Source organism: Mustela nigripes, chromosome 5 (assembly GCF_022355385.1).
Source record: "Mustela nigripes isolate SB6536 chromosome 5, MUSNIG.SB6536, whole genome shotgun sequence".
NCBI lineage: Eukaryota > Metazoa > Chordata > Mammalia > Carnivora > Mustelidae > Mustela > Mustela nigripes.
In genome coordinates, this window is record NC_081561.1 from 47474699 (window position 1) to 47499591 (window position 24893).

At 39.4% G+C, this 24893-nt stretch overlaps 1 protein-coding gene across 18 annotated transcripts in view; it reads left to right on the top strand.

Moving 5' to 3' along the window:
* The window catches only part of DST (dystonin), a 472092-nt gene that overhangs the window by 113766 nt on the left and 333433 nt on the right, over nt 1–24893 (top strand). For 4 of the 18 annotated variants that reach the window (XM_059400209.1, XM_059400210.1, XM_059400211.1 and 1 more), the window contains exon 1: nt 5542–5670. The exons of 13 other annotated variants lie outside the window; for them this stretch is intronic. In XM_059400209.1, coding sequence (XP_059256192.1) covers nt 5580–5670 — 91 coding nt within the window. In that variant the 5' untranslated portion in view covers nt 5542–5579. Of the gene's footprint in view, nt 1–5535; nt 5671–24893 lie in introns of those variants that run through there. One more of the 18 variants, XM_059400216.1, reaches the window with a different exon arrangement.

Below are 24893 nucleotides of genomic sequence, written 5' to 3' on the forward strand. Positions count from 1 at the left end.
GGGAGGAGCCGCTGGCTTTTGCAAAGGCCAAAGGTCAGGTTTTGTCCCAGCTGATTTCTGCAGCCAGTGGATCTGGCTCCTTTCTTCTCCACTCTCGAACATTCCCTCTGGGGTGGTGGTGGGTGTGTGCCCACTCAGTTTCTTTTGCCTCCCACTGTAATGCAAAGTTGGTACTTTATATTCCTCTGAGGGGCTGGTGAGGACTAGTCCAGAGCCCAGGCACCACAGCAGCAGGGACTCCCCCTACAGTCCCCCTAGTAGGATTTTCTGATTACAGGAAAAACAAACAGCTCCCAGACAGCCATTCTCTAGTCTGGGTTTCTGGGGCAACAGCCTTGAGCTTCTTCTGGCTGCTGTTGTGAGATGCTGCCTGTTCTCTTCCAGGCCTTGAGGGGAGGGGTGGAGCAGTGAAAGGGTGGGAGGAGGGAGGGTCCTGGAGGGAGACTGTTTGGGAGCCAGTGAGACCAAGCAGGGGTGGTTTGGGGGAGCTGAGGCAGACCTAGATCTCACCGCCCTCCTCAAGTATTAAAAAGTGTTTAGTCACTGAGGCCTGACTCCTTGCCCGGTAGAGATACTGCTTCATTCCCCACCCTGCCCCTCCAGGAGCAGGTGTGAGGCATGGAGAGGAGGAGCCAGTATCTGCAAGGTGTCTTTGGCTCAGCAGAAAGGAAAGACAGGTAAAAGGAGGGTGCTGAGAGAATTTGGAGCTCTAGCCCATCAGAACAGGATGCCTGTGTTCCGTCCATTTTGTGGAAGGAAGAAGGTGCTTCTGGCTTGAGGTTTTTGTTGATGGTGACAGAAGTGGGTAATTTGCTTTTTGATAGTGCAGGAAGGGGTTATGAGAGAAGGATTGGTAAGGAATTTGTGAGGGGGTAATGAGATTATTTAAATTGAGGAAAATGACTAGGCCAGAAGTCCAGAGAAGTTGGGGAAGAAATGGAAGAACTGGGGGTTCTGATGGGATGCAGTGGACAAGAAGATATTGGTAGACGGTAAACTCACTGAGGGCAGGGGCCATGTTTTATTTGTTCTAAAATGTTCGCTGAGTTGGGGATAGCTATATGGGGAGAGCTATAAAGTTAGTGTTCATTAGTGAACTTGAGACCTCAAAGTCACATACTTTAAAGAGATTAATCAAAAACAAAACAAAACTACAAACAGAATAAGCAGCCCTAGTATGGAAATATGCTACTGTTTTAAAAATAAATATTGGTAAGTTGGCTGTTTTCTACACAAATCATAATAATCATATCTTGGGAGCAAAGACTTGGAGGCCAGTCTTCTGATATCTGTTTAAAAATAATGTAGCTAAAATATGAAATTCAAATTTGTTATTTGTTCACCAGTGATCAACCAGTGGAAGATAAGGGAACAGGGCATCTGAGCGATTTCGATGCTGTGGGTAGTTCGAAAATATACTATGAAAAGATTTCAACTTTTAACTTTATTAGACATTTTCACACTCTGCCTGAAACTCACCCATCCTTGAAATTCATCCCTAGTAAGAGATGGGGTGAGGTTCAGAAGTGGTATGAGGATGTCCATTGTGTTCATTACTTAGTAATAAAGGAGTTGAAAGTCCAATATTTTTATTTGTTTTTAAGGTCATAAAAATAAAATTGAACATGAAAATGCCTAGAGTCAAAAAGACCTTATGGTGTGTGGGATAACTAAATTCATTCACATTTAATAAATATTGATCGAGTCCCTGGAATAAAATGAAGAAAAGCACATAGTTCTGCTTTTAAAGAAGTTATAGTCCAATATGATAACTGGATATGTTGTTAGACTGTTACAACATGGCGTGAGAGATTAGTTGTTAGGGCTATATAAGTACCTAATGTGAAAAGAATCCAGAAGAGAGTCTAATTAACATGGACAGAGAATGGAGCCTGAAAGCTTCTGAGGGGAGGTGCCACTTGAAGTGAGAATTAAAGAGCTTGATGGGAATAGAGGGAAAGGGAAGACCACTTCAGAGGGATGGAACCATAAGAACAAAGGTAGGGAGATGTGTTTATATGGAAATTTCAAGTGCAATGCATAGTAGAACATGGGATTTGGTAGAGAATAGCGGAAATGGAAAGGTGCCTATGTGTAATACTGAGGAGATTGGACCATTCATGCTGTAAGTGGTGAGGAATTATTGAAAGATTTTCGGCAATGCAGTGATATAATCAGGTTTACATTTTAGAGAGTCTTATGTCACATGTCTGACACTTGACGATTTTAAAAGTGCTTTTGCACTTACTGTAGTGTTCTCACTTTAAAGTCGGAGACTGTACGCCTTTCCTATATCTCAGGGTCAATGTGAGAAAAAGATGATGAAGTGTAAGGAGTGGGGCTTTATAATATCCATTGTATAAATGACTTTTATATAAGAACTATAGATCTGCTGTTCTTAGTTACTGGATATGGTAGGCTGAGTTTTTATTCTTGAAGTGCCCGTAAAGGTACACGGTTTGTTGGGAACAGTGCTATTTTAAAATATGGATTTTTGTCCCATGTAAATTCTTTAAAGTTGGAATTGAAGGGTCTAAGCAGAGTCAGACTTTGGACTCAGGCAAACTTGGATTTTAATTCTCCCTCTATCACAAGCTAGTTGTATTTTCTTTGGCAACTTACTGAATTTTTCTCATCTTCATTTTCTCTATTAAAGGGTCATGGCTGTGGCAAGTAAATAAAGTAGTGAGTGCAAAACATTTTACAAATTCTTTGGTATATGGTAAATGCTGTATAAATGATAGTTTGCAAATGGTCAGATGCTCTTTTTTTCAGATTTATTTATTTGAGAGAGAGAGAGATCATGAGCAGGGGGAAAGGCAGAGGGAGAGAGAGGATTTCAACCAGACTTTGTGCTAAGCACAGAGCCCAACATGGGGCTTGATCTCACGACCCTGAGATCATGACCCAAGCTGAAACCAAGGGTCGAATCCTTAACCAACTGAGTCGCCAGGAGCTCCATGGTCAGATGTTCTTATAGCATTTACTGTGTTGTCTCATTTAGTCTCTGAACAACCTTTTGAAGTAGGTATAGTTATTTTCTCCATTTTTTAGTCCAGAAATCTGCTGAGAGAGGGAGAGACTCTTCCCAAGGTCATACAACTAGCAAGTGGTGGATCTTGATCTGAATTCAGGCATTCTTAGCTCCAGAGGGTAGCCTCTTAACTGCTGTGCTTAACTTCTGCTTCCCTATGGAACAGACTATTATTATTAGCAGGTTGACCCAATATTACCATTCCAAGAATGCATGGGGCAAAGGCTATCTTTATAGAAAACCCCAATGCTGCTGCTGTTCATTTTGACTGTCTCCTTAAAAGGAGAGTTAAAATCAATTAAGAGTGCATTGATTATATTCACAAAACTGGATGCTGCTGGGTTTCAGTCTCTGATGGAGGCTCAGACTGTGCCCTCAATGACCCTAGTCATTGTAAAGGAGACAAAAAAATTTTGAGAGAGATTCATGTACGTGTGTGGTCTATAAATGGAATGACTTTTAGGGATCTAATTGTTAACCCTTTCATTTCAAGAAGGTGTCACAGATGATGCATGCTTGTTACTTCATGAACCAATGTGTACAGCATACCAAGCTGCGAGAAAACCATTGATCCTAGGAGCTTGGTGGGACATGGACTCAAACTCAGATTATAAACCAGTGGTCAGGACAGAAAGAGAGATACGGTTTTGCTTTGGGATAACAAAAGTAGGCCAGTTGTTCAGGAGAAGTAAAGATTTCCAGCTCTAACTCAAGTAAGTTTTTTTCCAGGAGTGTACAGTTTTTAGTACTTATCCCCATCTAAGAGTTAATGAAAAATGGTCCAGATTCACAACATTGAAAGGGGAAAAAAAACTCATCAAGGACAAAAGGTCAGTACATATGAAAGAAAGAAATAGGGAGGGAAGATGTGGGCAAAAGATGAAACTGTCAAGTCAGATGGTCAACAACGCATTGATTTATCTATTAATAATTATAGCTAACATGTATAGCTTATAAGGTAGGCACCATTATAAGGTAGGCACCATTAACTTATAAGGTAGGCTTATAAGGTAGGCTTATAAGGTAGGCACCATTAACCCCATTTTACTGATGAAGAGAGGCCAGAGAGGGTAAGTAACTTGGCCATGTCACACAGTTAGTAAGGAGGCAGGATGCTGACTTCAGTCAGTACTCTTAAACATCTGTGTACGCGTCTGAGTACCAAATGGTTCTTGGATCCTTTAAACTCACCACGTTAGTATATGACATTCCAAAGTTAAGGGAATTGTGTCCATTTTGTTCAAATTCAGAAGATACCAGTACTGTGTGGAATGAATAATGGGGAAAGAGAAGGAGGGAGGGGACAAAGTAAGCTGGAGGCACTGAGAGCTAACCCGCTGTGGCCGCCTCCCAGGAGCGCCGCGGCAGATGCTCGGGCTGGCTCTGGGGGGCGGAAGGGAGGGACTGAGGGCTGGTCCGCCGGGCGCGCAGGCGCAGTGGCTTCCAGGCTGTCAGGCCCTGACGCGCGGGGCCACCTGCAGAGGCGCGCCGCCCCGCCCCCGAGATGTGCCCGGGGAAGGGACCCTGGTCCCTCCCCGCCCCGTGAGGCACTGAGTGACCTGAGTCCCTCCGTGCCATAAGCAGGGTCGAAGAGTATTTTCCACTCCTGCCCCTGTCATCCCTTCCCGGGGGGAGACCTCCGACTGCTCAACCCATTTGGTTGGGGGGGGGGGGGGGGGGGCGCGGGGGGGGGGCTGCTGCGCTCGTCGGTGACCGCGATCTGCGGCTTTGTTTCCCAGGCACCTGTTGTGGGTCCCAAATAGAAACCTCACCCTTGGGGATCCGGGCCGGCCGGCCAGTGTCCGGGGGTGGGCGTGCTTGGCCGTGAGATCCACCCGGGTGGGCGGGCCGGAGAGGGGGCCCCGGGGCGCCCGGCCCTGCCTGGGGAGGGAGGGGCCGAGCCGCGGCAGGGTCGGAGCCCAGCCAGCCCGGGCGCTGACCGCCGCGCTTGCCCCCTCCCTTCCGCCCTCCGCCCTCCCGCCTCTCTCTCTCCGGGGGCGCGGGCGAGTGTCTGCGGCGCGGCGGCCAGGAAATGCCGCAGATGCGCCGCGCAGCATCCCGGGCGGAGGCAGCGCGCCCGTCCTTCGGCACCGCCGCCGCCGCGGCCTCAGCCGGGCCCTCAGCAGGCGCCCAGCGCAGGGCCAGGGCGACGGCCGTGCTGCCCGCAGAGGGTCCCGGCGCCCGCCACCCTTCGCCCGTCACCACTGGGCTCCAGGCTCCTCCGCGTGGCGTGGCGCTGCTTGTCGCCGCCCCCGGGCTCGCCGAGATTTGCTGCTGCTGAAACCTGAGAGGGACTCTGGCTCCCCGGAGCGGCGGCCCCGCACCCGCAGCCCGCCAGGGGGCCTGGGCGTTTCCTCTGCCGGCTCCGGCGCCCACCGCCCCCTCGCGCCCCTGGCTCTGCGTCTCCGGCTTCAGCGCTCTCCCCCAGCCCGCCGCTCCTTCCGCTTTTCCAGTTCTCAAGGCTGCGTCTTGCTGACTACGATAGTCTCTGGGGTTAGGAGGGGGAAAGGGGAATTGGCCAGTCATCGCTTAGATAAACTTCAGTATGGCGGGGTATCTCTCGCCAGCTGCTTACCTGTACGTGGAGGAGCAGGAGTACCTCCAGGCCTACGAGGATGTTCTGGAGAGGTACAAAGGTATGTGGTGCCCCGGGCTCCGGCGGCGGGGCTTAGCACGCACCAGCCCGGTAACCGTTATCTTTGCTTAACCAGAGCCACTACTGCTTGGGCACAGGTAAACAGGTGTCTGGGCCAGTCTTGGAAATGGACCAGGGTTTTTTGGATAGGATTTAGTGACCACAACTCAGAGAGTGGTGGGGGTGGGCGATGGTCCGGAGACGCCCTTGGAGTGGGGGGAAGGGGTTTGGGTTTCAAGCACATAGCATTTTCTCTCCCTTGTAGAAGCTCTTAAGTACTATGAATAATCATAATTCTTCCTGGGAGGGTGGCTGCCGGTTAATTCTCCACGGGATTACTAAGGCATTGCTGCTCTTGCTTTGCATGGGGTGTTGGTTAACCCTACAAAAAAAGGTTCTTGGGTTCTTAAATTTAAAAAAAAAAAAAAAAGGTTCTTCGGTTTCACCACTGAGAGCATCCCCAAATCATTTTTCTTAGAATGATTTTATTTGAAAAAAGTTTGTGGTTTGTGAGCATATGCCTATTCTTATGTATCATAAAAATTACTTGATTGTGTGATGGATGAAAGCCTTAAGTCAGTGAGTCTGTTGTAAATTTAAATGTAAAGCAGTATATTTTGAAATGCTTTTCTGCCTATTTATGTTTGGGAAATTCTGTGCCAACCTGATAAATATTTTATATTTTAGTATTGTTTACTTTGACTTTATAGTTAAATATAGTGTTAGACAAAGTGCATCGTCTCATCTTAAAGAGCCTTTTTGTCTCTGGAAATCATTTTTCAGTATGTACAGACAAGAGACACAGTAAGGAGACCAAAACACTCCCCACCCAGGGTTACTGACAGACCCTTGATATATTAATAGTGAAGAGTGGCCGGATTCATAGCTTGGATTCAGAGGGTTTTGTATCTTTCGAACACTTGCTTTGGTCTTAAGAAACTATATCTGCAAATTGAATGGAGGGTTATATGGTTAAAAATGGCACGCATTGCTACTTTTCTATTAGCAGAAAGTAGAAATATAAAATCCTGAATTGAACAACTAAGTTCCAAATTTCCAAAATGCTCACAGTCTACCCAGAAATGTATTTTATCTCTTTCTAGAACATGTTTTGTTATTGACATTCTTTTAATCCATGTTGAATTTGTAAAAGCGCAATCAGAATTCCTTTGTGCCAAGACTCTATTGTGTATAACATTGCCACTGAGCAAGTGCATTGATATTTTAGGCTAAAGCACATCGGTCGCATTTATGTTGCGTGTGTAATACATTCATATTTATTTCTGTCTTTACATTTTAAAATAAGGTTTTTAATCAGTTTTCTCCAGAACGTGAAAAATGAAAAATATTGCAATGCAGATTAACAAACCTTGTTGAAGACTATACACCTGTGCTGTTTAAAATCCAAAAGCAAAAACGTCTGGAAGTTTTTTCATACTTTAGAAAAAAATTACTGCTGTGTGAATTTTTGTCTCATCAAGTTTTACCTCAGTGATGTATGGGGTGATTTCAGGTGACTTTGAAAACGATAATTGTTGCTTTGACTTGTCTTGCAGAAGCAAGCATTTTTTAAAAGCTTGTTTCTCTTTGCCTTTGGAAATAAAAGAAAAAGATCCAAAGGCCATTGCATTTCTCACTACACTTCATTTTAATTATAGCCTAATGATCATCATTGCAGTTAAATATACTCTTTCAAACCTACAGTCCCAAATTTCACTGAAAAAGTGAGCAATGTTACCTTCATTTTCTTTGTGGTCTTAAAATGCTTAGGTCATCAGTTTGTGCTTGGCTTTATAGATGTCCTATGTTTCATTTAGTTTTGGAAAGGAAAGTAAGAGTATTGGCCAGTGTATTATACGTAAAGCTGGGGACCTGGAAAACTCATTGTTTCCCAGTTTGTTTTGAAGCCAGTTATGATTTCCCATCAGTATCCAATACGATGACTTCACTATAGTGCTTATTAACCGTGATGACTTGCTATGGGGGCTGATCTAATCAGGAAAGAATTGTAAGGCTTTGAATAGGGAGTGTCAGTTCACTAAACTTTCAAAGTACAGTCGCTCATTTTCTGAAATCATGCATTGTGCAAACATTTCACATTCCCATTTGAACTTAAGAGAGGTTATTTGGATTTTTATTTCTGAAAAAGTTCCTTGGTTACAGAATGAGTTTGCATTCAGCTAGAGTATTATCAGGTTGCCAAGTTATCATATGCCCCAGCTGTTGAATAGTGTAAGTGGTGGAGTCAGCTGGAACAAATTCAAAATTTGTCTGTTGTCAGAAACGTAGAATTATAATAATCTATACTGTCAGCAGTTATGAGTATTGGATTTAGAAGCTGAGAGTTTTGTTAGGCTTAGTCCTCAGATGGCCTGTGCGAGGACTTACAACCCAGTTGTAGAAAACTGAGTAGTACCAAGTTAGTGAGCCCCAGTTGTTTATGATGTGGTTTGTTCTTATGTCTTGCTTTGGTCCTTTACTTCTGAGTGAAAACAGACGTTCGATGAATTAGAACAACACAGAAAGAGCTGTTTGCTGCAGAGAAGAGTGCAGTGCTCTGATTCATATTGTAGTTCTCTTGCTTATAAGATATACTCATAGCCGGAATATTCAGGATATCTGATTAAAAAAACATCACATTACTTCAGCTAATAGCACAGTCAGGGTGAATAAAGGCACTTATTTACAAATAAGACACATTTACTTATTGTTTATGCTTGAAACTGCCCATGTCAGTGGCTTTCATATATATATATATATATATATATATATATATATATATATATATTAGATTATCCAGTGTATTTACTATGTAATATGAAACATGTTTAGCTTAGCACAGAGGACAGAATGATCCCTCTTGTTTTTTTGGGGGGGCAGTATAAGGAAACTCACCTGTATACTGTTATCTTGATTAATTATACATTTTTATATTATTAATATTAGCTCTCACCTGAATCTGAAATTCTGCTACTTAATTCTGTCATTGGAAGATTTAATTTTCTCAACACTTTTTGAAAAGGTTGTTAAGTGTGAAAATGACATCATTAATGTGAACCCAATAAATTTTATTTTATACATTTTAGCCTAATTTAGAAAGAAGGCAAATTATTTCAGCCCAAAAAACTGGATCTTTTCCTATTGATCTGGAAATCAAGCAGTTGCCCAGACAGCTGTAAAAAATGTTTCACTATCATTCTCTGTGAAAGGTGAGTGGCAGATTTTTTACTTATCTAGAACATCACTGAAAAATCCTCTTTGATTATTTTGAAAGAAAGGCAAAAATTTTTTTTTTATTTTTTAATTTTTTTTTGCTTGTTTGTTTGTTTTCCATGGAAACTTTGAGTAATTGCTTTAACCTTTTCTCTCAGGGCTATGTAATTCTGCCTATGTGCTTGGTGACTGAAGGGACTGAGAACCACTACACCTGTAGTTTTCATCTTCACTTCAGTTTTATGGCCTGCATAGATGTGTGGTTGGAAAAAATCCTGTCATTTTGTTGTGTGAGCCGACTCTGGTGCCATTTGGATTGAAAGTTGGAATGTAAAGTTTTCTGGAACTTCCCCCCGCTTCATACTGTGTAGTCTTGGAAGGTCTTGCTCAGTGGTTTTCACTTGGCTTCCAGGATTCTACAAAAACTTGATTTCAGATTTCATCTGCTCATGCTCTGCTCATGGCTTAATGTACTTGTCAGTTGTGTAATAAGTGAACTTTAACTGTGCGGCATCATGATAGCACTGTAGTGCTGCAAGTTATAACAGCATTCGTTTGGGCTTTTTCTTTTAACAAATGAAGTGGGCTTAGTCTGGAAATCAATGTTAGCTAAGGTTGTATTTGGTTGTTTGTAACAGAAAATAGATGAGAGTGTTTCTTTGTCTTAGGTACTGAGAAGATGTGGTAGGCAGGTAGGCAGACCAGGATTGCAGGGTACTTTTATTTGTGGGACCCGAACTTCTGTATTGCTGTTTAGCCGATTCTCAGTGGCCGCTCAGCCACTGAGATGTCTTTCTCTCATCACAAGATGGCTGTTCCTATTCAGCCATTGTGTCTTACTTCCAGATGGAAGAAGGAGAATTGCAGGGGTGCCTGGGTGGCTCCGTTGGTTAAGTATCCAACTCTTGATTTCAGCTCAGATCATGATCTCAGGGATGTGGGATGGAGTCCTGCCTGGTGCTCTGTGCTGAGAGTGGAATCTGCCTGTTTTTCTCCCTCTGCTCCCCTCCCCCCATAAATAAATAAATAAATAAATAGATCAATAAAATCTTTGTTATTATTAAGTTTTAATATTTAATTTATTTATTTGACAGAGGAAGACACAGTGAGAGAGGGAACACAAGCAGGAGGAGTGGAAGAAGGAGAAGCAGGCTTTCTGCAGAGTGGGGAGGACTATGCGGGGCTCCAGCCCGGGACCCTGGGATCATGACCTGAGCTGAAGGCAGATGCTTAATGACTGAGCCACCCAGGAGCCCCAGTAAATAAAATATTAAAAAAAAGAGAGAGAGAGAGAGAGAGAGAGAGAGAAGAAGGAGAATTGCAAGGACAAAGGACAGAAGGTGAAAACTAGTTGAGTTAGCCTCCTTTTAAAGAGGTTTTTTAGAAGCCCACCCAGCAACTCTCGCTAATATCTCATTGGCCAGAACTGTTAAAGGGGACACTGCTGTCTACATAGCAACTATGAACATTTGAACAGGGTTGAAGTTCTGTTGGTTAAAGAGTCAGGCAAAATGGTTATTTGCAACCAGCAGTGTCTAGCACACAGAGGTAAAGTATCTGCCCTGGAAGTAGAAGGTTTAAGTTTGGACACATATTAACATCCCTAACACAGTATATTTGACTTTGCTAAAGTGTAAGAGAATATCTGAAAGATCCATGGAAATCTGTGAGGATTTTCAATATGACATGGTTGGATGTTTTATAATGTTACACCATGGGTTTAAAAGTAATTTCTTCCCAAATAATTAGGATTTAAATTGGCTGAAGAATTTACTTGTTGCTTCATACTGTAAGGAACATATATCCATCTAGGAATGTAAGCAGTTATTAGATATTGTTAGCGAATTTAACTTTGAACCCAAAGAGCAGACTTATGCTTCTTTAGTTTCTTTTGTTCTGACTTAGACTTTTGTAGTTATCTCAACATTTATTTGCTCAGAGACTTTAAAAAAGCTTTATGCTTTTGAAAATTTTTTATTTGAGCAATTTGGAGGCTCTTATTATCTGGCTCAGGAACGATTGTAGGCAATAAATGACATGGAAGGAGAGGCAGTGGGAACAATTTATTGTTCTATGGTTATTCTGTAGTCAGGCAAAGAAACGTCTGTGTTTTTGTGTTTGGGTCATGTGAGCCCAGGAGCCTGGCTCTTTGGGGAGCTGGACTGTTTGCCCAAAGTGTCTTCATGAAATTGGAGCCTGTAAAAACATCCGAAGCTATAGAGGTGACAAAAAGGCTGTCATATGTTCCTTTCTGTTTTAGTTCCACAACTAAGAATAAAAATGTATAAGATATCTGGCTGTCTATGTCTGATGAAAAAATTAAGTAAGAAGATTCGTAGTTTAGAATGTTTAGTCTTTCTTATTCGTTACAAAGAAAGTCGGGTGGTTCTATTACATGGGACTTTTCTGTCTATAATGGCTTTTGAAAAAGAAAGACTTTGGTGTCCATTTCTCAGCTCTTACTAAGTTAGGGGTCAAGGCTACGTGTTTCCAAAGAGTAATTTTAGGCAGATATCTGCTGAAGTATATCATTATTTCTGTTAGAGTTCAAATAAGGATTTTATTTATTTTTTGGTTTATTTCCTTAATGCAATTTTATTTCCTGTTATTTTTCAACCTATTCTTAATCACTTTCGGAAGAGGAAGCAAATAATTCTGCTTGGTTTGGGTGTTGTGTAAAGTTATGTACTTGGGGTCAAATGGGATTTTACCCTGTGAGAAGGTGAAGGTCCCAGGGAGGAAAGCTTGAGAGAAGAGACTAGTGTGACTGTACCATTTCATTAGCATAGCCAGAGAATCCAGTTTGAATGTTTGGCTAAAGTTGCATAGTAAGTTTTAGAGATGGCAGTGCATAGAGGTTGTAGGAAGATGGAAATGGGTAAATACGGAGGATAATGTTGGACCAGATGGAAAAGAGCCTTGAATGCCACACTGAGGATCAAGTTTTGGCTTTATTCTGTAGGTAGGGAAGGGACCCCTGATGATCTTCAGTGGGGTGTTACCAATGAAAATAGTGTTTAGAGAGATAACTCTGGTAAAGGTATGGAGTATTGAGTGGAAAGGAAGATTCAGGAAGCAGGGAAACAGGTTAAGAGGCCATTGTAAAATTATGGTGCTTGGAGTAGAAGGCTGATTCAGGAGAAATGGTAGAAATTGACAGGATGGCTAATTGGTTGGTTTTGAGTGTGGGACAGGAAGGGGTGCAGTGGCTTCCATTGTTGAAGTTATATTGAAGAAGTTTGAAGTATTTTCTTTTTAATTTGTGTAAAAAAGATTTGTAGTGTGTTCATTAGAAAATGCTTTTGAAATAAATTTTTAATATTAACCATTATTAGACCTTCTTTGGTAATGAAATGGAATGAATGCTGTTTTCTTGACACTGGAAATACAGCAAGTAGTATGACCTAGAAAACTAGAATGTTCTAGTTAATGTAGGGCTCCTTAAGTAATAGCTTATCAACCTTATTGGGAATCCTCTGAACAGGATTTGTAGTATCTTAGAGCAGAGATTTTGTTTTCTTTAAGCAAATAAAATTACTAGTTTAAGATCTTTTATAGAAGGAACTGTAAATGATTAAAAAACAAATCTTTCAGTGTATTTCAGTAATTTTTTTCATTTGCCACTTTTTTTCATTACATAAACTTGAGATTTGTAGAGTCAGTTTTGTTTGGTATATAAGGAGTTCAGTGGTTATATGATCATGTAAGTTCTAAGCCATCTTTGTTTATGGGTTCAGCTTTTATACACCTACTTATATACTGGACAGTGCTGGGTATTGTGAATGAATTATGTATGTATCATTTCTAACCCTCATAACTCTTTATCTTGGCTACAACTACTACCATTTTACTAATATGAAAATTGAATCTTACAGAAATTAATTTTCCTGAGATCATATAGCTATCAGTGGTGTCTGTGGCATTTGAACAGAAAGTGTATATTTGACATAAACTATAGATAATTTTTTGACATAAACTATATATTTTGAATTTTGTTACACTGACTGGTAAATGTTGCAGAAATTGCTTTTATGAATATTTTTTATTAGGATTATGATTTTTGATTAATACAACGACTGCTTGAGATGTGTTAAATGGATTCATGAAATTAAAATTAATAGTTTAAAAGTGTATAGGGATTTATTTCAATTCAAGTGTTAAATAGAGTTTGGAGCTTGAACTTTTATATCTTAGCTGGAGTATAAATTCTAATTATTAGATATCCATGAAAGGAAAATAAAATTTTAGTGTGAACATTTTCAGTGTATATTTTGGTCGAGGAGTTTTTGAAAAGAATTAAGTTTTTTAAATGTCACCAGTGAATGTGGCCACTTTGATACATGCCTGAAATGTTTCCTGGAAAGAATCGTCAAAGGGAATTGACAAAGTCCTGATTTTTCTCTAGTGGGTGAAAATATTTCTCAGTGAATCCTGGTATTAAAGTCATTATACAAAGATACTATTGTCCCAGTGAATTAAAACATGCCCTTATTTTCAGTGTCAGAGTTCCCCATCTGGCCATGCCAGTGTAACAATTTGTATTCTTAATTCTTGGTATGAAATACTATTACTTGGCGCCCTCTTTTACTACCTTTATTAAGCCAGTGAGGTATGATGCATCAGGTCGACCTCTGGGTGCATGATGGTAGGATAGAGTACTGCATAGGAAGTATTTTGAGCAGTAGAGATTACATGGACCATCAGTGAATGAGGTAGACCCAAGAACTCAAATCCTCTGGCTCCTCTTAGGCCAGTAGTCTTTTTTATTTTTACTTTTTTGAGTGAATAGACTATGAGAGTAGTTTTAGTTTCATAGAAAAATTGGGCAGAAAGTACAGAGTTCCCATATACTCTCTCCCCTCCCTTCACAGTTTCCCCTTTTGATCTTGCATTGGTGTGGTATGTTTATCATAATTGATAAACCAATATTGATATTTTATTACTAACTCATATCCATAGTTTACATTAGGGTTCACTGTGTTGTACAATTCTATGGGATTTGACAAACACATATATCATGGGTTTACCATTACAGTATCATACAGAATTGTATCTCTGCCCCCAAATCCTTTGCGTTCTACCTATTCATCCCCTACAGTCCCTAAACCTCTGGCAACGACTGTTCTTTTTACTGTCTCCATAGTTTTGCCTTTTCCAGAGTGTTATATAGTTGGAATCATATTGTTTGCAGCCTTTTCACACTGGATTCTTTCACTTGATAATAGGCATTTAAGGTTCCCCTGGATCCCTTCATGGTCTCATACTCATAGCTCATTTCTTTTTATTGCTGAATAATATTCCATTGTTTGGATGTACCACATTCTGTTTATCCACTCATCTATTGAAGGACATCTTGCTTGCATTCAGTTTTTTCAGTTATGAATATAACTGCTATAAACAGTTGTGTGCAAGGTTTTGTATGGACATACGTTTCCAGCTCATTTGGGTAAATATCTAGGAGTACAACTGTTGGATCATATGGTAAGGCTTTGTTTATCTTGTAATAAACTGCTAAACTGTCTTCCAAAGTGGCTGTACCATTTTGCATTCCCACCAGCGATGAGTGAGAGCGGTGCATGAGAATGATGCATCCTCATGAGTGGATATTGGCAGTGTTTTGGGTTTTAATCATTTTAATAGGTGTGTAGTGTAACAACATGACGTGGAACATCTTTTTATATGCTTATTTGCCATCTGTATCTCTCTTTTGGTGGGGTGTCTATGCAGATCTTTTGGCCACATTTTCAAAATTAATTAATTAATTTGAGACAGACTGAGAGAACGCGATCAGGGAGGGGCAGATGGAGAGGGAGAGGGGGAGAATCTCAAGCAGACTGTCCACTGAGCACAGAACCCAAAACGGGGCTTGATCCCACAACGCTGAGGTCATGACCTGAGCGGAAACAAGAGCTGGACACTTAACCAGAGGAGCCACCCAGGTGCCCATTGCGTACTTTTTAATTGGATTGTTTATTTTCTTATTGTTGAGTTTTAAGAATTCTTTTTATGTTTCAGGTAACAGTCTTTTATCAGATATGTGTTTTGCAAATGGTTAAATTTTTATACTGGTACCTCCTTTAGACACTTTTAAACCATTGCATATTATGTTGTTTAAATAAGGCCCTGATTATTATTATTATTATTTTTAGAGATTTTATCTATTTATTTGACAGAGAGATCACAAGTAGGCAGAGAGGCAGTCAGAGAGAGGGGGAAGCAGGCTTTCCACTGAGCAGAGAGCCTGATGTGGGGCTCGATCCCAGGACCCTGAGACCATGACCCGAGCTAAAGGCAGAGGCTTAACCCACTGAGCCACCCAGGCGCCCCAAGGCCCTGATTATTTTCTTTCATCTGGTCATACTGTTTTTAAGTACTGCTTTGTTTTGTGTACATGCATTGACTCTTGTTGCTGCTTTGTGGGATTGCACGCGGTAGCTCAGGGTTCAGCTCTCTGACAGTTTGCTTAGTTTCTGCATGTGCTGCCGCTGCGATTCAGGGATCCAGCTCATTGGCAGCTATGATGCCTTATAGCACTTGAGTCTAAAATTATTCGAACTGTTCTATTTTAAGGATAAACTGAAATTAGTAGTCCATGTCCTGAAAAACATGTGAAAGTTAAACTCTTAGGATATTGGATTACTTACTTAAAATGTAATCAGAAGTAGGGTTAGATAGCTAGTTGTTGGTTTTAATCTTTTTTTAAGTGAGTTTTTGTTATGGCAATTTGATTATGGCCTGGGTATGATGGTATATGTATATAATATCTAAGAACATAAAGTTTTACTTTTGTCTCTTAGACTGAAGGCAGTGCTTTTACCAAAGTGATCATGTTTGAGTTTTTTAAAATCACATGAGTTAAGAGGGAGAACAAGATTACCTGATTTTTTCCTTCAGCTCATTTCAGAAGAGCCACACATTGAACATTTATGAATGCTGGAACACTACTGACTATCTTTGTTAGGGGAAAGAAGGTGAATGATGAAAGTATTTGGTGGTTCCTTCTGTGATCTACATATCAGAAACTAGAGAATATTGAAAACAGTAGGAAAAAACCTGAGTGAAGTTTGTTCAGAGTTTGATTTTGTGTACAGTGTGGGTTTTATAATCCCCATTAAGTGAGGACTTATGGTTATGAAGGTATTTGCAATGTGACTTTATCTTTAAGGCAATCTCAGAAGCAATAACTTTTAGCTGCTATATATAATTTGTAGTTTATATTTTTTCTTTGAAAAATTTTGGAGGGAGTGAAGGAAGTATTGAAGAATTTTAAGTTACAGAAAGCAAAATGCAAGGATAGTGTGCTTTCCTTGTGGAAAAACAGATGTTCTTAACTTAGTCTCCATCATTTTCCATTTAGAACACTATGTAGAAATTTAAATTTGGCCTCAGTAGAATTAAAATAATAAATAGAATGAAATACTTTTGTTATTAACATTTCTTTGAAAACATTCAAGCTGCATTGTTTCCAGCTTCATATTTCTAATCAGGAATTAATTGATTCCATGCTTGAAGTGAACAAATCACCATTAACATACAGTCTCCCCCATCTTCATCACATTTTGTAATCAGTGTATACTTTTAAGAACTGGGAAGGCACGAAGCGTTTGGGGCCAGGAGAAATTGGAAATGACCAAATTGGAATATGTGGTTGAATTCTAAATATTTAATTATGTTTAAAGATTTTATTTATTTATTTGAGAGAGAGAGAGAGAGAGCATGAGCCAGGGGTGGGAGTTGGGGAGGGGTGTGGGGGTTGGGGAGGAGGTGGGGTGGTGAGAGCAAAGGGAGAACCAGGCTTCCTGCTGAGCAGGGATCCTGAGACCTTGACCTGATCTAAAGGCAGCCGCGTCACTGAGCCACCCAGGAGCCCCTAATTCTAAATATCTATTGATCATATGATTAAAAAATGTGCAGAGGAACTAGGACCTGCAGAAGAAAGAGGAACATAGAGCTATAAGACTATAGCCTCCCAAGAGCACAGTTTGATGAAGAGGGTGGACCAGCTCTACTCATTATAAGTAGTGCCACAAAAGAGGAGGATCTGAGCATCCAAGGGTTTTATTATCAGGGTGTGCGCTATTTGAAGGAAAGCAGAATTTCAATAGGGGTGTTTGTAAGTGGGGTGGATGGTGTCAGCAGAGGGTTTTCTTTGCTTTACCATTTCATCTGGGCAATATGACCACATGTTTCATTCACTCTACATTGTAGGGAAAGTATTATCATACTGATTTAATCAGTACTTTAATGTTAACCAAGCAAATTTCATTTTTAGGATGGCCACTGAATATATTCTGGGATTGATAGATGTTCATATTTTGGTTTACCTTTTATTTAATGTAAGTTTGGGCTATCCGTAATCCATAAACTTTGTTTAACATGGTTTTGGGCTGTGCAGAAACCATAAACTTTAGTGAGAAATTCTATTGCTGGCTGTTGAGAATTTAGTTACTTGAGAGAAAACTTCCATTATCCTTTATTTCCATTGTTAATAGAAGCAGCTTTTAAAATTACAGAGTTTAACATTTCTTTTTTTTTTTTTTTAAAGATTTTATTTATTTATTTGACAGACCAAGATCAGAGGCAGAGGCAGGCAGAGAGAGGAAGGGAAGCAGGCTCCCTGCTGAGCAGAGAGCCTGATGCGGGGCTCTATCCCAGGACCCCGGGATCATGACCTGAGCTGAAGGCAGAGGCTTTAACCCACTGAGCCACCCAGGCACCCCCAGAGTTTAACATTTCAACAGAAGAACTATCCTATTGACTAAAGGTGTAATTTCTGTAGTACTCAGTGGAAAAGGAAGAACTGTGTAAGTACTTGGGGGAATGTGAGTGAAAAATTTGATACAAACTCACTAACATTTTTGGAAAATAAACAAATGTGCAAAATATGAATAAAAAATAATAGGTAGCTCTGTTATCCAAATATTTAATTTTCAGACATAGTTCCTTATCTTTTTCCATTTCTCTTTTTTCCTTAATACAGAACATTTAAAAATTTGGATCACTGTAAAGTTCTGTATCCTGCTTATTCATTTAATATATCATGGCATGTTCTAATGCCATTAAATATTACTTCAAAACATTTTTAAATGATTGATACATGTATTCCATTGTGTAGTGGAATAAACAATGTCATAAACCTTTTAATCAGTTTTGTATCTGGCTGGGTGTTGGTGAATATTATTACGTTGATATCTTTTGATGTTATAAACTTAAGAAATAAAAGTTTTCAAGATAAGAAAGAAATCCTGGACTATTTAAGTCACTTATCAATTAACTGTTTCTAAGGTACTGCCTGATTAATGATTGAGTGGATTCTTGAGGTATCTATCTATCTATCTGGCCCTATATATCTATATCTATTTATGTATCTATCTCTGACTTAAAAATTCCAGTCACTCTGAATTTTAGAAATTCAACAATAGTAAAGGAAGCAAAGACTAATAATCAGGAATCTGGTTTCCATTCTTGACTCTTTTGCTAACTAACTAGACTTGGATGGATTTATAAATTAACATGAATAGTCACCAAGATTTCTTTCCATCCTATAATACTGGCTTTAATGAATTAATTCATCATTTATTCATTTAGAAAGCATTTATTGAGTGCTTTTGTGTGCCAGCAAGCATGTTAGATCCTTAAGGTAATAGACACATTAATAAACAGTAGTCTTGAAGATTAGCACAAGTAATGAAATACAAATGCAATCAACTTCAACCTGTATCGATAGCCCTGAGGAGCTTTTGAGCACTGTGTTTTATGTTTTTGTTGAGTTGGAACGTATCACTTTGTACTGATATGATCTGTTTATCCTTGATATCACTTTCTGACATATTTTCCATTTACTGTTTATGGCATTGGTTTCTTTTTTAATTTTTGAAATTAACACCTTAATCACAGTTTTAATTTTTTTTCAAAAACCATTATTGATTCCTTTGAAACCTTTTTTTGTTTGTTTGTTTTTTAAGTAGGCTCCCAGCCCAACATGGGGCTTGAACTCACAACTCTGAGTTGTGCTCTACCGACTGAACCAGTCAGGCACCCCTGCAAACCTTTTTTAAATGCCTTCAGGGCTTCTGATATAGGTTGAAATTGATTGCATTTGTATTTGATTACTTGTATTAATCTACATGATTACATTTTTTTATGGTACAGAATTAAGCAGTACTTTGGAGGATTAGGTTTATCTGTAATGTTGTTTGAAGTAGAACTTTTGGAAGAAATTCATATTTTTACAAGTTTTTTTTCATTCTCATCATATGCATTAATGATATGTAAACTTGGTGTCTTTAGATGTGTACAAATGAGCTCTTTTTGGACGTTTTAAAATTGTTACCTGTCGTGTCACTATGTATTGTTCTTGCATGGCTAGGTCGTGTTTCTTTTATTTTTAGTTAAATGATAATCACATATTATTTTTTAAAAGATTTTATTAGAGAGAGGGAGAGGGAGCTTGAGCAAGGGGGTGGGCAGAGGGAGAGTGAGAAGCAAACTCCCTGTTGAGCAGGGAGCCTGAGGTGGGGCTTGATTCTAGGACTCTGGGATCGTGACCTGAGCCTAAGGCAGATGCTCAACTGTTTGAGCCACCTAGGTGGCCCCCCCTCCTCGCCCCAATATCTGACTTTGAGGAAAGGCCTAAATGTTGTGTCCTTTGAGCCTCCTTCTTCCATCTCTGGTGAAATGGAAAATTTCTTTCACGGTACTTTTAATGCTTCACTTTAGTAATGAATGTGAACAAACAGGTCCTGGTTGACCATTTTTGGGATCTAAGGTGGAGCTGCAGCCTTAGGACTAAGGATTGTGGTGTTCAGTTTTGGAGCATCTTCATTCTGGGGCATTGCTTAAGTTGCCTAGATTTGTTTTTTCCCTTCCCTTGTTCTTCCCTGCCTCCCAAGGTAACAGAGATATTGGATAGTTCTGCATCTGACTTGAACTCTACTTTCTTACGTACCCACCTTTGAGAATCGGAATGGAAAAGGTAGACACACTAAGTGGCTGATTTTCTGTCCTCTCATTTTCTCCTCGAGAAAACTTATGTCCAGAGAAGTAGGACCAGCACATGGAGAAGCAAGAATGAAGCTGAGGTCTCCTGCTTTCCTGTTCTCCATGTTCCTTGGTCTCCTTTTTTATTTTCTGGTACGTAGAAGGGATGCTTTCAGTGGCTGAACCTAAGTTACATAATGAAAAAGCCTTGGCTTGCAAGAGCATTAGTAAGGAAAATAATACAGAAGGAATGAGTGGAGGAAGTGAAGCAATAGCTGAAACCATAATGGCATTCTAAAAATGCAGAAAGAATGCTGAATTTCAGTGTTAGATTTGATTTTTTTTAAAGTTCTTATATATTTAAGTAATCTCTACACCCAACATGGGGCTTGAACTCACAACCCTGAGATTAAGAGTCGCATGCTTTTCTGACTGAGCCAGCCAGGCACCCCTTATGGTTATATATTTGAGGGACCAGTGTTATGTCAGTGAAGATAAATTGTGTGCAGTGGGCTCATCAGTGTTCTGAGGCTTTAAGAAATAGATTTGGGTTAAAGTAAATTGGAATTATAATATGCAATTACAATATTCCTTCATCTTGAAAGGTCCAGTGCCAATTTTGCTGCAGCTTTTTTATCAGCATGTGAATATTTGGCTGTTTCCTGGTGGATTGGGGCCACAGAGCACCCCCATTATTTACCCCTTCCCCATAACCTGCATTCTGAGGATTGGCTGGAATCTGGATCCTTCCCTTCTGCTGTGGACCAGGATTGAAAAGAGGAGAATATGATGCTATGCGACCTCAATTCTAATACATTTAGAGAGTAGGTAGGAGTGGCAGTGGAAGGGATGGAAAGTTTGCTCACACCTCAAATGGGCATATGGTATTTGTGCAAGGTACACATATCATATGTGTGAGAGAAGGAAAATAATAGAAAAAAAAAGGAGAGGAAGCTTATCACTTGGTATTTCTGGGGAGCTGGGAGATAGAGGTTTTTAGATGAATGGTGGCCCGACTCTCTCTATTCCTCATCCTTTGGGTTTCCTTCCATATATTTTACCTCTCTCCAGCTCCTTCCCTGCTCATATATGTTCCTTCTGGGTGTTCCAGTGGCCTCAGTTCCCTCTATGATAACAGCAGCTAAGTATGTAATTGGGAAGGATGTGATTTGGAAAGTGTATTTCCAATAGGAATGCTCCTGTTGTATGTATTTATTAAACTTAAAAAAATAGATCTAATGTTAGATATTTTAATTATTCTAGATTAACTACAAAATGTCAGTGTATATTGTCTATCAATATTTTTTTTTACCATTTTTTAAATTAAAAAATATAGCTTTGTATTAGTCCAGATTATATAATGTTTATTTAAACAACATTTGTAAGAAAAAATGAGTTATAAGTTGGTTGTTTGGAACTTTTAAGTAGATTTCTGTAGCATTGCTCATTGGTTAATTGAAGACAACTGACAAATTTTTGACAGTGGGCGGCAAGTCTGTGGAGAAATTTCAAAGATTTTAGCAAAAAGCTAGAAATAGTGTGTATTTTTAAAGTCAGTAATCACTTGTACTCTTATCTTCCAAGAGCATTTAGTCTAACCAGTACTGGCAGGAATATAGGGAAACACTACTCTTGTGCATTGCTTGTGACATGTGATTTGTTACCCTCTTTGGGGAAGGGAAGTTGCTGCTGAAGGCACATTTAGTTTCTGACCCACAAAAATTTTAGAATCTTTGCAACAATTAGAATTCAATATATTTTTGTGACATTGTTTATAATAGCAAAATATTGGACAACCTGAATGACTCTCAGTAGGGGGTTGTTGAATAAAGTTTGATACTTCCATGTTAAATAAAGAATATGAGTGAGATCTCTAAGTATTTACCTATAATATTTCTCTGATATATTTTTAAGGAAAATGAAAAGACAGAAGACTAAGATGTATGACATTTTTAAATTAAAAACCCTGTATTGGGGCGTCTGGGTGGCTCAGTGGGTTAAGTCTCTGCCTTTGGCTCAGGTCATGATTTCAGGGTCCTGGGATCGAGCCCCACATCTAGCTCTCTGCTCAGCGGGGAGCCTGCTTCCACCTCTCTCTCTCTGCCTGCCTCTTTGCCTATTTGTGATCTCTGACTGTTAGATAGATAAATAAAATGTTAAAAAGCACACAAAAAAGCCCCTGTATTAAAACATAGAAATATGAAAGATAGAAATCAAACTGTTAATAATGGTCAGCTCTAGGGGGTGAGATTTTGTTTTTCAGTCTCTATAATTAACAGTTTAAAAAAGTATCTATTAATTCTGTATCTGTTAATTCTGTTAATTATCTGTTAATTATGTTAATTAAATCTGTTATCTATTCTGTATCTATTAATTTTGTTAGTACTATAACGTATCTATTAGTTCTGTAGTAAATATAAATACCACTGCAAATAAAGTGGGAAGTTTAAAAGAAGAGAATTCTTAAATATTTGCATGTATATGATGAAGCTGCTGGTTTTTGAGAAAAGCTTCCTCCATATGATTCTGACAGGTATACTGTATAAGCAACATTGTGGTTATTAAGTGACATTGCCTTAACAGACCATCTGCCACTTTCATAAAGGATTCACAGACCTTCAGTTTGTGTGGTTGCTTATGGCTGAGGTGGTTCATTATGACCTCAGCTATCATTTTCAGCATCTGATTTGATTGTACACTTGCAGGCTGTCTTCTTGGGCAAAATCCACTGGGGCGAGAAGGCACTGACATGAATAGGGTAGAGAAATGTAATAATGGTCTCTAAGAAGTGCTGTCCTTAGCCAGAGTTCCTGTTTGTTTTGTTTCTTATCTGACTTAATATTTTCATTCATTTTAATGAATTATATACAAACTGGGTACTTATGACATATACAAATGCCAATGTGCCCTATATCTCTTTGCTTGTTTCATATAGTCTTATTTCTCTAACAAGTAGGAATAAAGAAATTATGGTAGAGCCCTATTACAGTACAATTTCTTTTTCTTTGTATTCAATTCTAAACTAACCCCATACTTACAGTATACTTACTTTAGTACCTAATAGTATAAGATGATATGGAAATACACTGGGGAGATAAAGGAAAACACACTGCATATTTGTTTATAAGATCATCAAATAAGGGAATATTGAATACTTCTGAGGCTTGCAAAACTAAGTTAGGAAACTGTAGGAAACTTTTTTTCTTTTTTAAAGATTTTATTTATTTATTTGACAGAGAGAGATCACAAGTAGACACAGAGGCAGGCAGAGAGAGAGCCCGCTGAGCAGAGAGCCCGATGTGGGACTCGATCCCAGGACCCTGAGACCACGACGCGAGCTGAAGGCAGTGGCTTAACCCACTGAGCCACCCAGGCGCCCTGTAGGAAACATTTTTAAGTGTTTTAAATCTTTCCATGTTTATTATGTTTGGCATACTGTAGACACTAATTTGTTTAAAGATTTATTTATTTATTAGAGGGAGAGGGGAGAGATGGAGAGCATGTGAGGAGGGTAAGGAGCAGAGGGAGAGGGAGAGAATCTCAAGCAGACTCACCTCTGAACATGGAGCCTGACATGGGGCTTGATCTTACGACCCTGAGATCACAATGTGAGCCAAAAGCAAGAGTCAGACACTTGACTGACTGAGCCACCCAGATGCCCCTAATTATTTTGTTTTATAAGTGGTTGGATGAATTAATTTCTACTGAGGATTTTGAGCTTTAGGTTTTTCTGAATTCAGTTTCTTAACCTAACTAGAGTTACTATCTTCAGATTCGTTAACCTTTTCTTTCAGGTGTCCAATCTGTTGAGAATCCAGCCCAGTGTATTTTTCATCCCTAGAAGTTTACTTTGGGTCTTTTAAATTTCTTGTGTCTTCCAGGTCTTTCCTTAATATGGTTTCCTCTATCTTTTTGAACATACTAGGTATGTTAGTAATAGCTGTTTTAATATCTTTGCCTACTACTTCTATTATTTGTTATTCTGGGTCTGTTCTTTTGATTACTTTTACTCCTATTATTGGTTTTATTTTCCAGCTTCATTACATGTCTGGTGACAAGTAAATAAATTGTTAATTTTATTTAGTTGGGTTCTGAAAATTTTTTAATGGGTTGTTTTAAGTTTTTCTGAGTTGATATAGTTAAGTACTTAAAATGGATTGATCATGTCAAGGGTTGTTTTTTAGGTTTTGGTAGACAGAACCAGAGCAGAATTTAGTGTAGGGCTGATTTTCCCCACTATGGAAGCAGCAGCCTTTTGTGTTCTGCCTGTAGCATTCTGGTGGTTCTTTACCTGACTTCTGTTAGTTTCCTTATGTATGATGTACACAGTACTTAGATAAAGATGCAGTCTCTTGCATATGTTTAGAGTGTGTTCTGTGAATTTTTTTCTGGTTCTCTGCCCTTCAAATTCTAGTTGTCTTAACCTTTTCAGATTAACTCTGTCTCTTCAACTGAAGGAGACTGGTGGCCTTCTCCCCTCCCTTTTCCCATTCTTGGCTGCACCCAGCTCTCCTACACACACACACACACACGCACACACACTGTAGCCTAGAAATTCACCACAGGCAGTATGCTGAGGTGATAGTAGGGCTCACCTCATTTATTTCCCTTTTTTCAGAGGTCATTCTTACCTGTTCTGCCCATTGTCTCATGTCTAAAAACTGGTTTCATAAATTTTATCTTTCTTTCTAAAGACAAAAGTTGTTTTGTAAAGTGGAGGAATAAATCCAGCCCCTGTTAATTTATCATGTCCAGAGGTAGAAGGCCATTCTTTTCTCTTTAATTTAAAAAAATTACAATAAGATGGGCTATAGAAATGTTGTAGACTTAAATTCTCAACATCCCTAATACAGTTTATCCACAAGTTTTATTAAGTTCTTTCTGTTTGTTGGAAGTTCTGGACTGAGTTTGGTGAAGGGTATAGAAGGGAAAAAAGCATTGTCCCTGTTCATGCATTTATCTTTGTACTGGTATAACCCTAAAAATGTATAAGTTGTTGTGTAACTGGAGCATTAAGACATACATAAGATT